Source organism: Orbicella faveolata, unplaced genomic scaffold (assembly GCF_042242905.1).
Source record: "Orbicella faveolata isolate gen_17 unplaced genomic scaffold, um_ofav_v1 contig_34, whole genome shotgun sequence".
NCBI lineage: Eukaryota > Metazoa > Cnidaria > Anthozoa > Scleractinia > Merulinidae > Orbicella > Orbicella faveolata.
This window is the reverse complement of record NW_028301563.1, coordinates 2,970,687-2,988,297: the sequence shown is the minus strand read 5'-3', so window position 1 is coordinate 2,988,297 and position 17,611 is coordinate 2,970,687. Positions and strand designations below refer to the sequence as shown.

The window sequence follows — 17,611 nt, the reverse complement described above, 5'->3', positions numbered from 1 at the left end:
GGCCAACTCGAAATCTTTTGCTCCTTTGGCCTGTACGACATACTTTTCTCTTATTTAATGAAATTTTGCTTCTTTTTTTTTTTGTTTTTGTTTTTTTGGATTTTGGGTTTTTGTGTGAAATTTATGTAACTTAAATAAGTATAAATAAATTAAATTAAATTAATCTTTCTTTTAAAGAAATAATAATAATAAAAAAAAAAAAACAAGAAGAAACAAAAGACAAGACTAGACGACGCCAAAGTACTGAATCTTCTGAATAAAACACCTAACGGTTATTTGTAGCCAGCTGAGACCTGCATTGTTTTTATGAGCAATGCTTTTCTTTGCTTATAATTCCTGGTTGAAAGGCTCCTCAATACATTCCCACGCCTTTTGACAATGTTTTGTCTTTAAAAGTTATTGATCAATTCTTCATCTAAAAACGAATTTTCTCCGATAGAAAATAACCTATTTCCAATACACAATATGTATTAATTCGGCAGCTAATAAAGTTAACACTGTATTTGCGTCAGCTGCAAAGTAGATTAGGAGATTAGACATATTTCTATTTTTATACTTGAACACGGCTTCATGGAACATTTATTTAATATTTTCTTACGGTTAAACAAAACGTTTCTCTTGCGCAGGAATCAAGACGGGTTTAATTTAATCAATCTTTCAGCGTATTTGCTATTTATAGTTACAGGACTTGCGATAGTCATTAAAATTCAGTAAACAATCTCGGTTCCACGCAAACTACAAAGGAGCAGAGCTAAATTGCAGTAGGCCTTATCGAGATCAGTCATTTGGTTTCGTTGGAGAGATTGATAGTAGTTTGGCTGGTATGTAACTGAAGGAAAATCGAATGTGTAGGTAAGTGAAGCTCGGTGTATTTGACTCAAAAAACAGTACAGTGCGTACAATACTTTAAGTATAATGGTGAAACGTACTTTTACACGTCTCTGGTACACATCAGCCAGTTCCCAATACCGTTAAATGTCTTAATTATTAACTGACACAACCATTACATATACAAAAGTTAAATTCTGTTCAAGTGCTATGAAAAGAAAGAAAGATAACTAAACGAGACCAAATGTACTTATTCTTTTTTTTTTCTTTCGTTAACTGTCGATATCCGTTAATTTTGAAAAGCGAAGAGCAAATTTTAGTGGAAACAACTGTCTCGTTTTATCTTGGAGCGACGCTATGGTTGCATTTTTAATGATTTTTAGCAGTTTCAGTTGCTATAATGACGACTCTGAACTAAGGTCCTTTAAAAGGAATGGTCGATGTTAGCTAGTGACATTGGCTATTCAAAAAAAGAAATAATAATAAAATAAATGAATAAGTAGAAAATTAAAAAAATTGAATTTCTCCCAGCAGGAGTCGAGCCTCCACTGACCTACATTACACTCTTGCAAGGCTGATCATGTTGCAAGGTTAAAACACGAGAAATGTGCTGCATACAGCGTAAGAATCAGTTTGGGATCGTTGTTCAAAAGAGGTTGTTAGATTGCTTCAAAGCTAACCAGTAGAGTTTGTTATGTTATAACATGAGAAGGTGTCGATACCGTCTCAATTTTAGTCGTTCACTAATAAGATAGAGAGATCTACACAATGCATGGGTGTAAGTATCATTGTCCGTATGGGAAAATCGTCATCTGCATGAAACATTGACCGTTACTATAGGTTTCTCACTTGAAGATTGCAGAATACGTTACGTTATTCCACTTTCTGTTAATTGTGAGAAGTACCTACAGTATGTATAAATACATTATTTTCTTCTCAGTTTTAATTCAAACTCTATGCTTCATTGTGTAGTTATACTATTCTTGATAACCAGGATCTTTGATTGATTTTGGTGGACTGGTATTATTTTCGTCTCGGTTTTTGTTATAATTAAGCCACAGAATTTTTAATATGTAACCGCAGACTCCACCTGCCAAGCATACATAATTAGTTTTGTTGAGCAATTTGTTGAGGTGAAGAATCACACTATGATGCCTCGGGCTTCGATTATTAAAAATCCTGGTAAAAATTAAACCGTTTAGCTAACATAATGTTACCTGTACGTTCATCGCATCAGTCAGTATGTTCAAAAATGATCGAAAGGTATTGTCAAATTCACTATGAGTGTTTTCCCCCGCGATAACTTTATCTAAACATCCGCCATAACATTATCACGAATAAAGTTACCAGTAATTAATTTCGGCAAGATCAAAAGGATGCTTATTTACTGGAGATCCCCTTTAATTCTTACATTTATAAACCTGCTCTGGGCTTACTTGATGATAATCCAGTTTTTATCTTTTATTTTATTTACCTTTTTTTTCATTTTTAAGCGTTAAGAAATGGTCCGCTTAAAGGTTTTCATCATCATGAAAGTGGTTCTGCTCACTCAGATGTCTTCTGAAGTAGCAACTAGCCAATGTGAGAGCTTGTATTCCATCTATGGTATGATGCTGAGGGGACATGTCTTCAAGACGATTAAGACTTCGATGTCACTTGAGTGCCTAAATGCCTGCAACGACGATCCAAGATGCCAAAGCTTCAATTACGTAATTATGCAAGACATTTGTGAGTTAAATAACTTCACCAAGGAAGCTGGACTTCAGTATTTCGTTAAGAGCTCGGACAGATATTACATTACGGTAAAAGGTGTGAATAATATATCAGTTTTTAACGACGAGTAAATTTTAATACAATGCATGCAGAAGTATATCGGATATAGACGTTTCGCGGTTTGGGAACATAATATTGCGTATAATAACTACATGGCAACAAGTCGAAGTTACAATGTTCGTGTGGCAATTCAATGTCACACTGATGTTTCCCTTAAAACTGACCTGTCACAAAGAAATAAAACACAAATAATTTGGTCTAACTCCGGTCTACTTGAAGTTGTTGTTTGGTAAGATCATTTTACGATACAACAACTTCAAACCGGACACCAAAGCAACTAATCTTTAAAAAAGGACCACACTTTTCCGGCAGTTTTAAATACATGTTTCGACAGTAACCTCTGTCATTGTCAGTTATAACTACAGTGAATTGGAATATACAAGTTTTATGGGTGTTACTTAACAGGAATAAGCTACAACTGTACGTAGAATTGAAAACAACGAACAACAGGCAAATAACAGGCAGAAAAAAACGTGCAGAAAAATTAAAATGAAAGGGACAAATTATCATGATGAATTTGCTGATTTAAAGCAGGCTTCTCTCAATTGATGTCTATAGCTTCTTTAATTTTTGCTTGGACCTATGTGGCGGCAGAGTTCAAAATGGGAAAGACTCTGCAGAACAAGATTTACGACATTCATTTGAAGCCTGTAGATGTTTGAAAACGTGATAGCTTTTGTCGTAAGACAAGTGTTCACGTACGCGCGTGGAAAAATGACGATTGGTTTCGCCAATGAAGCTAGCATTACAGTTAGCACACAGAAATTTGTAAACCACCCTCGAACGAAGCACCCCTGGGATAGAGTAATTAACACCGCACATACTTCTGATGGAGAATATTGTTTGCCGCAAGAACACACAGGAACACTTATTCCTTGTCCTTCAGACGAACGAATGGGGTAGACTAACATGTAAGAGGGGGTAGACTGTCTCTCGGAATTTCCGGACTTTCAGCACGTACATTCTCAAAATGCCTTACGCTTTACCATTAGAAGTATTATGTAAGACTTTCCAAAAGACGTGATTCCATGATATTTTTTTTTTATAGATGTCGACGAGTGTATCCTTGGAACACATGACTGCCTCGCAAACACTGCTACCTGTACAAATACATTTGGGACTTACAGCTGTGCTTGTAACCCTGGATACGTCGGAGATGGAAAAACAAAATGTGAAATACTAGCGCCAGGTAGATGCCACGGATTGACAAAATTAAAGAAGTAAAACAATGCTAATTAAGAGGGAATCCACCAGAAGTTCGAGTAACAAGTGAACAGGAACTTTGTACCAAGATTATTTACATTGTATTATATTCCAAACGTCTGTGCGACTGTTTTGAATATCTTCGCAAAAAAAATCATTTGTAACAGCACCAAAAGTAGAATACAAATTTTGAAGTTTATATGAAACACTTAAAGACACTGGTGGATTGAAAATGATGATGAAATTTTGCCTGTATTTGCACAGCCAGCCTCTGAACTTTGAAATTTATTTCCTTGAGTTCCCAAAAAACATTTGCTTGGGTGTTATTTCAGGAAACTAGTTAAATCTTTAGCTCTTAGAAAATGCAAAACGGACTGTAGAATCCTGAATACTATTCTGGTACACGATTTTTGTCCACCTATACTTAAAAATTATTGGATTTTTACAGAGTACACTATAAGGTAAAATAGAAAGAGTTTAAGTTACTTCCTCCTAATTACCCAGCAGTTAACGTAAGTACTAAACAAAAGTGATACATAAAATATAGGAAACGAAGTTATAATGAGATCTTGTCGAAACGGTGTCCCGAGAATTTTCTTATTGCTAATTGCAATCACTCTACAATTGCTTCTTGTTGGTTTTGTATTTGTTGCCGTTGCTTTTTTCACTCCTATATTTTATCTACTGTTTTTTTTTTTTATACGTGTATACTTCGTTTATATTTTGCGTTTAGCTTCATTGTAAACTGATGGATTACGAGGAATGCGTGATGCATTTACAATGTGACACAGGCTAATTAACTCGTATTTTTATTATTCCAGAATGTCAAAGCTATCAAACTCTGACGGAAGGTAACAGAAAAGTCACCTACGCAATAGCCACCACAATATGTGACCGTTCAATCGGCCCAGGCTGGTTTCGTTTCCAAGGAGACGCAGGCACTAAAATGCCTACGTCCTGCCCGCCGATGCGGATGTGTGACACTCACGCACCGGGCTGGATAAACGGTGAACATCCTCTAGTGGCTGACGGCAAGGTCACCAGGCAGGTCTGCTTTCACTGGAGTTCAAATTGTTGTAACTGGTCCACCAACGTTGAAGTGAGAAACTGCGGCTCTCACTACATCTATTACCTCAGTGGTACACCCACTTGTTCTCTCCGATACTGTGGCACAGACTAAGCAATAGAAAGCTAACAGGGCCGGGTTGTTCGAAAGCCGGTTAATTTACGTTAACCCAGGATAAGAGTTAACCGAATAATTAATTTGCCTATGTTTTTTTGTTGTTGTTTTTTCATTACTTGTGTAGTTTGAGATTATTTAGGCTCAAAACTGAAGGAAAAGCAATATAAACCTAAAACTTCGCCCAAAGGTTACAAAATTAAAGTCAAAATTCTCGCTGATTCTGGGTTAGCTTAATCGAGTATTTGAACGAGTTGATCAAAGGACTAAAACATGGCGGGGAAGGGGAATAGCATGTAGAAGATGTACTGCGTGGGTTTGTCTTAAAAATAATGGGAATAGAAACCAATAAATAGATTTAGGCAAGCCTAAAGGGGAGCTCCCATAAAGAACTAATCATTTACTCGATACAACGACTTTCAAAGAAATTCACTGAAAAGTATCTCATAAACCGAATGAATAGGCCCTTTGCACGATCCGGTCACATAGTACAAAATCACAAATGCTGGGACGCAAGTTGCACAGTGGGACTTCCAAAACAACGCAACTCGTACCAGTCCACCTTGACCTGCCTTTGTTTTGGAAGTCCCACTGTGCAACTTGCGTCCCAGCATGTGTAATTTTGTACCATGTGACCGGATCCTGCAAAGGTCCTATTGAAATCTCCTCAAATGTAAAATGCAAATTACTAGGTGTGAATGTCAAATAACAAATCGTATCCTATCAGGTCTGAATATTAAAAGACCATAGCACGATTACCTTTCCCAATATGGAAACCATGTATTTAATACTTTTTGGGTCACGAAATTAGGGTTTAAAAATTCATTATTTAACAAAGAATGTATTGGCTCATTAGCGCTTTTGCCAACGAGAAATTTTTGCGGTTTTTGAAAGACAATGTTCTTCAATACAACAGGCAAAGAACTAAATTTTTCAGCTCGCACTAAGTTTCACAATCTCTTTAACCATTTGTAGTCAGTTCATTTGCAACGAGATGCTTTCTCTTTCCAAGGTCGCATGCTAATGAGGCAAAACAGAATAATGGCGTCAGCAAAGATCGCCCCATTCCATGAATATAATCTATCAATTTTGTTTAATAATAAATAATAATAATACTTTATTTATATAGCGCTATTTCCCTTTAGCTCAATAGCGCTTTACTGTTTACTGGTTTAGACTATACGCAAAGGGATTTGTCTTCTCACCTTGTTAAGTTGATGAGCCATTTACGAACTATCTTAAGCCTCCTCGAAGCGAGTCTTGGTGCCCATCCTTTGATACGAAAATGAGATTTCATTTACATCCAAGTTAAACTCATTTTCATATGAAAGGTTATGCACCATGCCTCGCTTTGATAGAGGGGCTTAAGGTGGCTCAAAACATTTTCCAACAGTTTTTTTTTTTGTCAAAAATTTAAGGTGGCCCTGAACTCTACCTCCAGAATTTTTTTTTAATTTTGCCAAAAGTTGTGTCTTATCATGCTTATCAAAGTTGATAATATAAAACAATTTACGTGCCATTTTTGAATATTATAAGCCACTAAAGCTGCAACTAAGGGTGTTTTGGGAGGTCATACTGGTGCTATGGTAACTTATTGTGTCGCCAAAAAGATAACAACATGGTTTACCAATGATTGGGCAGTTTTTTGATACCATGATTGTAGCATCAAGTGATAAAGAGGGGTTATAACGACCCATCAAAATCTAAGTGTTGGAAACTGTTTTGAGCCACCTTAAGGCAACTCGGAAATAGGCTATTCCATGTAGACGCTCATGTTTAGTAAATGAGGATGATTTAACTAATACTACTTATTTTTTAAGAAGTATTTACCTCTCCAGTTTGCAACAACCATGTTTCTGTCCACAGTGCAGTTATGGTTGTGGGCAACATGTGAACTCTCTGAGAGTAGACAAGGGAAAAGCACCTGATCTCCAAAAGACTACAGAAGGAATAAGTTATAACTGTCACTTGAGCACATCCTCCGATATCCATTTTCTGTAATCTTAATTGTTCTAAATCTAACGAATATTGCATGTTGTATGTTACGACCGTCGCGGAAGTAGTATGTATTAGGTGAATAGCCGGTTTGGTTCCACATGAACTGATAACAGCTGATTTAATGAGAAATGGTTGCAGAACCGATTTAATGAGATGCGTTACCATTATAAGCTCATTCAAAAGACTGGTGACATACCCTGGTATTCCATAATAAAAATGTTTGACAAAACGAGAGGCTTGCCGTTGTACACCTTAGATCTGGATGTCATGAATTTCTTTTTGGGTATGTAAATCCCGCGCTGATGGTCTCTTACTGACAAATAACAAGAGTTTTCCCTAAATGACTGTTTGGGGTAACGATGCAGGTTCCTTCTGACAGTTAAATGCGACAGTAAAAGTAAGTAAAGTAAAACTTTATTTAGCCACCGGGTTAGCCTTCGTGATAATTCTAGTAACATATAACGAATATTAAACTTGATCGAGGTCCTTAAAGAGTTCCACTCCTAAATATTTATTTTGTTTACGGTGTTCATTTATGATGCATTTCTCCTTTGCGCGGGACCTCCTCCGATTTTTTTCTCTATGGACTCATCGAAGAACGTGCGCCGTCTGATAAAAAATTGTTGACCTCATTAGGAGCTTAGGAGCCAGGAAAATTAACTTAGGCTCGGCCGTGCACACAACACTGGAGCAATTTAAAAACGCAACAATCACCGGTCGTTTTATATTTTTGTTTGAGGAAATCAGGAAAATCAAGTGGTTCTCCTGATCTGATCCTATCGTCTTCAAAAGGGTCCGTTTCAAAATGTTTTCTGTCCACACGAAAACTGAAAGCCGGCGTTTTCAAATACCTCCAGCTTCAAAAGCGTTTACGAAAAGCTCCGTTTTCGTGACGGATTACTCTGGACCGTAAGCCTAACCGTAGAAATAAAGCTGTATGCGTTTTTAAATTCCTCTGGCGTAGTGTGGACGGAGTCTGGAGCAAACCGCGACGTCAATGAGCACCACCAAACAAAAGGTTCAATGAGCAAAACAATGCCATACAAGTGTGTTCAGTAAACCTTGGTACAGTACATAGCCGTCCTCTGCAAAACAAAAACGCAAAATGACCGCAAACGCGAACAATGAGTCGAACTGCTAATTTTTCGTATTTCCATTTAGAATTAAACGCCGTCATTACATATTTAGCCTGGGCGAGGATTTAGAGCCATGGGGCATCCTGGACAAACTCAGGCTTTGTCCTCGTCGTCGCCGTCACAGTTAGTGGAGTCACGTGACTTAGAAAAACTCAAACAATAACCTATCAGCTCTGAACTTTGCCGGTCTTCATAACCAGTCCCCTCCACTGACTATGTCGCCGTCGTCATTGTTAAGACCCCTATATTTGCATCTCGGATGCTGGAAGGTCGATACACTTGTTTAACGTGGGGTCTGTCATCCTAAGTGGTTGCTTTGTGCTTTGCTCATGATTTATCCCAAGACTAATCGAACGCAGATGAGAGTATCGTGTAAAAACCGTAAGAAATCACATAAATTTGCGCTTCTTTGCCAAGTTTCTTTCTAATTCAGCGACTGAGTTGTCGAGCGATTCGGTAGGAAGTTTTTCCCTCCTGCTGAAACAATCTCGTTTACGTTACTTCGACGATGCAATACCTTTTCATCTTCCCCATTACTACAAGGCAATCGTTTGTATTTCCTTCTTCAGTATAGCTTAAGGCTTTAAACTTTAAGGCCATCATCATCAATAACGTCCTTGAACATGGCGAGTTGATACTCGGTTCTTTCTCGCTCCATGCATGCAAACCAAGTAATTATTTAATACAGTATTTCTCTTTCCATAGCTTCCAGTTCTCGAGGATCTCGCTACTTAATTGACTTCAAATGTTAATGTTGCGGTGACAATGATATCTGGTGGAATCACATTGAAAGTTGTGATGCTTTAGTTGTTTTTCGCACGTAGGCATTCGTAGACGGTAGACATTGTCGACGAATTTGAATCGAACTACCCTTTCGTTGCAACGTGTAATATTAGATGGCAAAGAGAACCTTAAACAAACGTAATCATCAAGGCTTAACCTGGCTACTGTAACTCAATATACACAAGGTGAACGCGTATTTTGATAAAAAAAAAAAAGAAAAAAAAAAAGAAAACCGTATGTATAGCATAAATTACAAAGCCGTTACAGAGCATAAGCGCGCACATAAAGAATGTTTGGCAAATTAGCATATCATAGCCTTTAAAAATTATGGTATGTCCGCCATTTTGAATAATCAAATCCAGCCGGTGTCAGAGACTCGTTTGTCCGGTTTGGCTATGACGTCAGTGCTTTCCCATTAGCTCACAACCAAACCTTTTGTTCTTTATCTTTATAAGTGCGACACCACCCGGATGGTTGGGCGGCTAGTTAACTCCACCGCAATATACACATCGCTCTTAATCTCTCTTAAAACAATACCTCCTGGGTATATAATCAAGTATAGATCGTTTTCACTGTCACCCAATAAAAAAAAAAATCGAAAACCATCCGGTGGAAAAAGCCATGAACTTACGATGTTATAGAAGATAACTAAATAAGACACTTCTCCAAGTTTTAGGCCTGTGCGTTAGCCCAAACTTCAGATATTCGTCGAAATGTTTCGCAGATATTTGCAGAGCCCAGTATGAAAACGCCATGTTGGTGTACCTCCGTGGTACACCAATATGGCGGCCGGAAAATAGTGTAAACATCTGGAACTTACTTTGGCTATCTAGGCGACTGATTATCAGTACTGATCAAACAAGCATTTACATAAGCACTTTTCATAATGCTCTAACTTCTAAAAAGGCTCAAAATCGTGAGATAAGTATATATTTTTCGACAAACTCGATCGTAGCCTTTTGTCACGCACCTCCATGACCCTGAAATTCAAAATGCTCTGGATTCCAAACGAAGCACGCTATTGAGCTGTAAAATTGTAAACAGAAATAAATACACCGCTTCTTATGCCTGATGAGGACAAAAACTTTAGTGGCTCTTTGGTTTTGGATTTTCGAAAGTGATGACGTCACGTGAAAACGATCTATTCTACCTCAAAAGGCACCCCTAAATAACCCCTCAATATCCCCTCACAGCCTGCATTTCATTATTCCCCCACATATACCTACACAGCCTACATCTCATTAATTCTCTACATATACTTACACAGCCTACATCTTATTTATCCCCCACATATACCTACACAGCTTACATCTCATTAATCCCCCACATATACCTACACAGCCTACATCTCATTAATTCCCTACATATACCTACACAGCTTACATCTCATTATCCCCCACATATACCTACACAGCTTACATCTCATTAATCCCCCACATATACCTACACAGCCTACATCTCATTGATCCTCTACATATACCTACACAGCCTACCTCTCGTTAATGCCTCACATATACCTACACAGCCTACAGCTCATTAATCCCCCACTTATACCTGCACAGCCTACATCTTATTTATCCCCCACATATACCTACACAGCTTTCATCGTATTAATTCTCAACATATACCAACACAGCCCACATCTCATGAATCCCTCACCTTCACAGTTTGCATTTCATTAAATCGTTGCTAGAGTCATTACTCATTATATTCAGTGATGTTAACTCATGTAGAACCAAGTAGTCTTAAGATATCTTGGAACAAGCAAATTAACTATCGTTATTCAAATTATCCGTTCACTTGCCGTGCGTTCAGCAGTTCGAACGGAACGTTTTCGCGTGTGAGGTCACATATTTGTCGATACATTTTTGTTGTTGAATCGGCAGAGTTCTTCTCTTAATGACGCTTTTAGGCTCGAGAAAGTAAAATTGGCGAGGTACTTACCTATTTTTACGTGACGCGTGATTGGTGAAAAGAAATCTCCGTGATGCGTGATTTAATAGAAAATTTAGCGTGATGCGTGATTGGTACCTCACCTTTGCCACCCTCTGGCATATGTCGTGTGCTTGTTGCTACCAAGTTAATTAGCGGAGTTATCCAATTTTACACAAAAACAAAAAGAAAGCAAACAAAATCGAACAAAATTACCATACCAGTTACGTTTATCAGCTGCGATGTATCTATTCATAAAAACTACTAGAATCAATTACCTCTAATCTGATTGGATAGGGCATAATGTGACCATGAAATAGACTGTGTTGTCATTAAAAGGCGAGACGCAGAACGCCTCGCCTTGCCGAAACATTCATCTATCGAACTGGCAAGGAACGTCTTTTAAACATTTACCGTAGTTTCTCTCTGTGGTTTGGTTGTCATGTACGGCAAAATACAACGTTGAAGTGACCATCTAATTGAATGACACTAGTTCTGCCTAAAACGTTCATAGGTATTTTTGTCTAAAGAAGTTTTCGATTGATTTTAGTCATGCTCTGGATCAGGTTAGTATCTGCATGTCTCGTTTGCATTGCGTTCTGTTTCGCAGTGGATACACGTCGATGCGGAAGAGAAGCCTCCGTTTACGGGAAGATGCTGAAGGGGAGCGTTTTTATGAAGTTGGCTAGCAAAACTTCATATCACTGTCAGCAAGCTTGCGAGAAGGAAAAGAGATGTCAGAGTTTCAATTATGTGGTGGATAGAGAAGAATGCGAGCTAAACAGTCGCACTATGGAATCCAGACCAAAAGACTTTGTATCAGACCAGGAGAGGCTTTATATGAAACGATACAAAAATCGAGGTGAGTAAAACCGTGACAGTTGAAAAACTTAGAAATCAATAAGTACAAGTTGACATATTTTGAACTTCTAATTGAAACAACAAACAGACAACGATATCAGAAAAACTCTGGAAACTCTGATGGTTTATCAAACCAAGGGAGTAGATTTTTGTTAAAAGAAGAAAGTCACGAAACAGTATAAAATTTAACATTCAAACGGACATTCTGTGCGCTTGTGACGGTTTAAAGGAATTTTGGTAGTTTTGCATACTTAAGATATTCTCATGTGTTTGTAACGGATTTTACGCGCACGGATGAAAAGTCAAGTTCTGCCGGAATCGTTTGTGTGTGTATGTTTTCATTGATTTATTCAGATTATGTCACTCCCCAATACTTCGAGATGTCTTACCTTCAATTTTCATAGTTTTCTTATTTATAGAGTGTAACTTGGTGTTAGAAAACGTGTTTTCTTCTGTTTTCACTACTTAATTTTGTTAAGTAAACAGTGATTACCAACTAAACGACCGTTACTCCTTAATCTTTCAATTACAAGTTGTTAACTAGCTTTCGAATGACTGAGAGCCATATATACTAGGTCTGTCAGTCAGTTCCATTTGATTTCTCACTCATTAACCGTTACCGTTGAATCTGATGCCATAGAATGGCAGCACTAATTAGATTGGTTCTTGCTGCATCGTAGTTCCCCTTGGTTCAATAGCTGAGCTACCCGCTGAGTCGTGTAATGAGATAAAGGCAAGTGAAGGACAATCAGCGTCTAGTGGTAAATACTGGATGCAGGTGGCTTCATTTAATAAGGTGGCTCTGACGCATTGTGATATGGAGACAGGTGGTGAGTACTGCAAATAGAAACAGAGACACAAAATCTTAAAAAATTTAAAAAAAAACCAATGTGGTTGGATCCACAAATACAGTTTTAGCAGCATATTTTACAGATATTTCAGACAACGTTGCAGATAACACACCCTTTAAAAATGCATTTCCTTTTAGGACGGGTGGAATAGTTAACTTTACTACCAACGCCTTACAATTGCCGTTGAAAGATATCGTAGTCTGTAGAGCACAAAACGAAACGCAGCAATCAATCATTGCAGTTGAACAACACCGTCTTTTTGTAAAGAAATCTCCTTTTGAATTTTTTATTTGGAAATAAAAATATTTTTAGGGCTATAATTGAAAACCAAAGAAGCTGTTGATTTATTTTCCGGTTTACATGGGCAAGGGCGATTAGGTTTTCATTTTTATGCTAATGAACCATTTAATGGCTAACTAGAAATCTCCTTTTGCAAAATATTATGAATATTTTTTTTACCTGGAAATAAAATATTTATAGTGCTATTGAAAACCAAAGATGTGGACCAAAGTTAATTAGTTGTCATTTGTTTCTATACTAATGCATTGTTTTATGGCCTAACTAGATGACATATTACGACCAGGAAAGGGCGTTGCTTATTTGTGGCTGCAATAATATAACAGGAAGACACGATTACCACCTTAAAAAAAGAATAAGTTTATTAAATAATTATATTTTTTCAAAGTGGTGATATCATAGCCTAAGCATTTTTTTTTTAATATCTTAGCACCCCAGCAAAGACTGGAATTAATTTTCAGTGAATCAAAATTGCCATTAGCTGTTACGTTTCGTTTAAAGGTAATGTATCTTTCTATCTCAGCATTTCAATACGGCTTCTTTGTGAATTTTTCTTTTTAAGAGTTTTTTTTTCTTTGTGATTGAAGGGTGTCGTGTTCCACTTTTATTCGTTTATACGAACAAAAAATTTCAAAATTCAAAAGAAAGCATGCCTGTCAAAATATGGTTGCCGTGGAAACATCAAGTTCCTAGAACAACGACATGTCAAACCAAATTGTTGCCAGACATATTTCAGGTCATTTGCCAAGTTTGGCAGCTTTCACTTAAATGTTGAAATAATTAATAAATAATTTACTCTTATTCAGATATGGACGAATGTAGTTCCTTCAACGATCTCTGCCATGTGCACGCCACTTGTCAGAATACAATCCTCTCATTCACTTGTCATTGCAAACAAGGATTTACTGGTGATGGGTTCAACTGCCTTGGTAAATGACATGTTATTGACCTTTAAATCATTAAATTATTAAGTTGTTATTAATGTAATATTTATTTATTTATTTATTTACTTATGTATTAAACTACGGGTACCTGTAGTCTAATTGTATATTACAAAGACAAATCTATTATCCCGGAAAAATAAAGGTCTGCTCTAATGGAACTATACCGAAATTAGAATTGGCATTGGGACCAATGTTGACAAATGCTTTGTTTTTAGTCTCATTATTACTATGTTTTCAGACGTAGACGAATGCAGTGCCAGCAATGGCGGTTGCCATGAGGACGCAGTCTGCGATAACACTGAAGGCTCATTTACTTGCACTTGCCAGCCTGGATACAGCGGCGATGGTCTTAACTGCGTTGGTGGGTTTACTCGTGTCAAAACAATGACACGAAAGATTGAAATCAAATAGTTTTATTAGGTATCTGCAGGAAGTAAATGTCCCAAAAAGATTGTTGATACCCGCGAAAGCAAACAACAAAGATGATTGAAATCTTAAGCTGTTTCTATCTCATGGGTAACAAAGAACTCTATAATACTGTTAGCGATTGTTTTGTTGTTGTTGATTTTATTATCATTTTTTATGGTGCTGATGTTGATGTTGACGTTGTCGTTGATTGCTGTTCCCTGAGGGCTGTCAGTAAATAAGAGTTATGGATAACTTTTTTCCCCTTGTTCAAATTGACAGTGTTTCTTATCTCGTTTTCGCTCATTTAGATATCGACGAATGTGGGGTCAACAATGGCGGTTGCCATGCCAACGCAAACTGCCAGAATATCGTGGGCTCATTTAGCTGTACTTGTAAGTCAGGATATAATGGCAATGGATTGGGCTGCTCTGGTAAGAAAATGTTCTGTACAATCTTTCACATTCGTTCATTCTCATCGTCCTGTCTTGATTACTGGGCTTAAACAGCAATGATGTTCTTGATTTCAATTTGGAAATTGAAATTGTGGTTATTCTTCTTTTATGATTTTCCAGATGTAGACGAATGTAGTATCAATGATGGTGGTTGCCATGCCGACGCCACTTGTCAGAACACTGAAGGCTCATTTACTTGTACTTGTAAACCTGGATACAGCGGGGATGGCTTAAACTGTGTTGGTAGGTTGATTTGTCAAACAATGACAAAACGATTGAAATCGAAGTCTCAAGACGGTTGTTGGCGGTTGTTGGCTGTTTATTACAATGTAGTCAAATGTGTTATCTTGGAAAAACAAAGATTTGGTCTAATGGAACTATACTGAAATAAGAATTGATACTGGGACCAATGTTGACCAATGCTTTGTTTTTAGTCTGATTATTTCAATTTTTTCAGACGTAGACGAATGCAGTACCAGCAGTGGTAGGTGCCATGAGTACGCAACCTGTGATAACACTGAAGGCTCGTTTACTTGCACTTGCCAGCCTGGATACAGCGGCGATGGTCTTATCTGCGTTGGTGGGTTTACTCGTGTCAAAAATATGACACACAAAAGTTTGAAATCAAATAGTTTTATTAGGTATCTGCAGGAAATAAATGTCCCAAGAAGATTGTTGATACCCGCGTAAGCAAACAACAAAGATAACTGAAATATTAAGCTTTTTCTATCTCATGGGTAACGAAGAACTTTATAATACTTTTAGCGATTGTTTTGTTGTTGGTGTTGTTATTATTGTTTTTTATGCTGCTGATGTTGATGTTGTCGTTGTCGTTGATTATTGTTTCCCCAAAGGCTCTCAGTAAGTAGGATAACACTTTTTCCCTTGTTAAATTAACAGTGTTTCTTATCTCGTTTTTACTCATTTAGATGTAGACGAGTGTGGTATCAACAATGGCGGTTGCCATGCCAACGCAAACTGTCAGAATACCGTGGGTTTATTTAGCTGTACTTGTAAGTCAGGATATAATGGCAATGGATTGGGCTGCTCTGGTAAGAAAATGTTCTGTACAATCGTTCACATTCGTTCATTCTCATTCTCTTAAGCAGCAGTGACGTTCTTGATTTCAATTTGGAAATTGAAATTGTGGTTATTCTTTTGTTTTTAATATTATGTTTTTCCAGACGTAGACGAATGTAGTATCAGTAATGGTGGTTGCCATGCCGACGCCTCTTGTCAGAACACGGAAGGCTCATTTACTTGTACTTGTAAGCCTGGATACATCGGGGATGGCTTTAATTGTGTTGGTAGGTTGATTTGTCAAGCAATGTAAAAATGGTTGAAATCAAATTAATTTGCTTATAGTTTGCTGGAAAATGTCTCAAAACGGTTGTTGGCAGTCGATTTTTAACAGCAAATATTTAAGAATTAGTACATGCTTAGCGTGCCTATACTGAGTTATGGATGCACGCGGGAAGCTAAGTTTGAAGAGCACGAGAAAAGCGTAAGAGTTGCTCGAGGCGCCTCTAGCATCTTGAGTCATGTTATATACTCAAGGCAGCGCGTATTTAGGGATTCTTACAATAATGGCACATTAGGAATTAGGTAGCACCAGTAAGCGTGTTATGTTATAAGAAGAATTGGAATGTTTACGTTTAGGTAAACGAGTCCGTTTTGTCATTGTGACCGGCAGTAACAAGAGCAAGTTATGGTCCAATTATCAAATTCTCGTCCAACTCCAAATTGAGACCAGTGTTCTAAGAAAGTCCTCTTTTGAAACTTTTGAACCATTCCATTTATCAATAGCTATTCAAAGCAGTTTTAACTGTCACTAGTGGCACTGCCAGGACCGCTAGAGATAACTATGATTATGTCACCTGTAATTATTTTACTAGGGGCTGAGTTGTTTTGTTTGAATTGTTGCTGTTGCTGTTGTTGAACTGACGGTTATTCTAATATATTATTTTTTTCCATTTCAACTCGTAGATATCGACGAGTGCAGCTCCTACAATGGCGGTTGCCATGCTAACGCAAATTGTCAGAATAGCGTAAGCTCATTTAGCTGTACTTGTAAGCCAGGATATAATGGCGACGGGTTCGACTGCTCTGGTAAGATAATGATTCACATTTGCTCGCCTAGCGTTAGATTTACCGCATTTCACTATTTGTTTTCACACAGAACGCTTTCGACATTGTTGACCTTAGCAGCACGTGCATATGAACCGTGAAGGGGTTAGGCCACCATGAGTCTCTCTCGAGTGGTATCTGAACGTCACGGTCTGTTCAAATATTGTGAGGGACTAAGCTTTTTTTTCTTTATCTCATCATTGCGACACCGAATGAATCTTTCTTCTTTCCCCAAAGATTTCATACAACACATTTGCTACCTTCTGAAAGTAGCTGCGTGAAAAATACGTCAGTCTTTTCTCAGGCTAAGTGTAGCTACTCTTATCGTATAGATAAATGAAAAAGGACTCTTTAAAAAGGCTCTTATATTTAAGATTTGTTGTTGATTTCATTTATTGTTTGTTTTTGTTTGTTTTTGTTGTTGTTGTTATTGCTGTTGCTGTTGCTATAGTTTTTTTTGTTGGTGGTGGCTATTGTGGTGCTGTGGCTGCTTTGTATTCCTTTATTGTCGTGTTACAGGGGGTTTCTTATAGCAACGACTTCTTATGTATGATTATTGTCCTTTTAGTCTAGTAGGAAGATGGTGTTCCCATGTACCCATACGATATATTTTTGTAACTTACAGTTTGGTAATCCTCAAAATGTGTAGTAAATGAACTTGCATGTTCCTATCTCGGAATACTGTCCCAAGGCCTCATTTTGGGGGCCTTCGTGGCGGCCATCTTGGCGACCATCTTGGATTTCAGTATAATTTTGCCATGAAAAACTGAAATTGAAC

General features: G+C 37.6%; 3 protein-coding genes across 3 annotated transcripts; all 3 read left to right on the top strand.

Moving 5' to 3' along the window:
• The first annotated feature begins 728 nt into the window (after positions 1-728).
• LOC110068130 (uromodulin-like) lies at positions 729-7,271 on the top strand. The gene is made up of 4 exons (XM_089272073.1): positions 729-852; positions 2,322-2,637; positions 3,710-3,850; positions 4,686-7,271. The coding sequence occupies exons 2-4, from the start codon at positions 2,331-2,333 to the stop codon at positions 5,042-5,044; spliced, it is 807 nt and encodes a 268-aa protein (XP_089128199.1). The 5' UTR covers positions 729-852; positions 2,322-2,330; the 3' UTR covers positions 5,045-7,271.
• A 4,004-nt stretch (positions 7,272-11,275) lies between these two features.
• On the top strand, positions 11,276-12,617 carry LOC149104311 (uncharacterized). Its single transcript, XM_089272099.1, has 2 exons — positions 11,276-11,755; positions 12,435-12,617. The coding sequence occupies exons 1-2, from the start codon at positions 11,446-11,448 to the stop codon at positions 12,599-12,601; spliced, it is 477 nt and encodes a 158-aa protein (XP_089128225.1). The 5' UTR covers positions 11,276-11,445; the 3' UTR covers positions 12,602-12,617.
• A 2,145-nt stretch (positions 12,618-14,762) lies between these two features.
• On the top strand, positions 14,763-16,934 carry LOC149104310 (uncharacterized). The gene is made up of 5 exons (XM_089271226.1): positions 14,763-14,949; positions 15,164-15,286; positions 15,636-15,758; positions 15,891-16,013; positions 16,693-16,934. The coding sequence occupies exons 1-5, from the start codon at positions 14,763-14,765 to the stop codon at positions 16,932-16,934; spliced, it is 798 nt and encodes a 265-aa protein (XP_089127352.1).
• Positions 16,935-17,611: the final 677 nt, after the last annotated feature.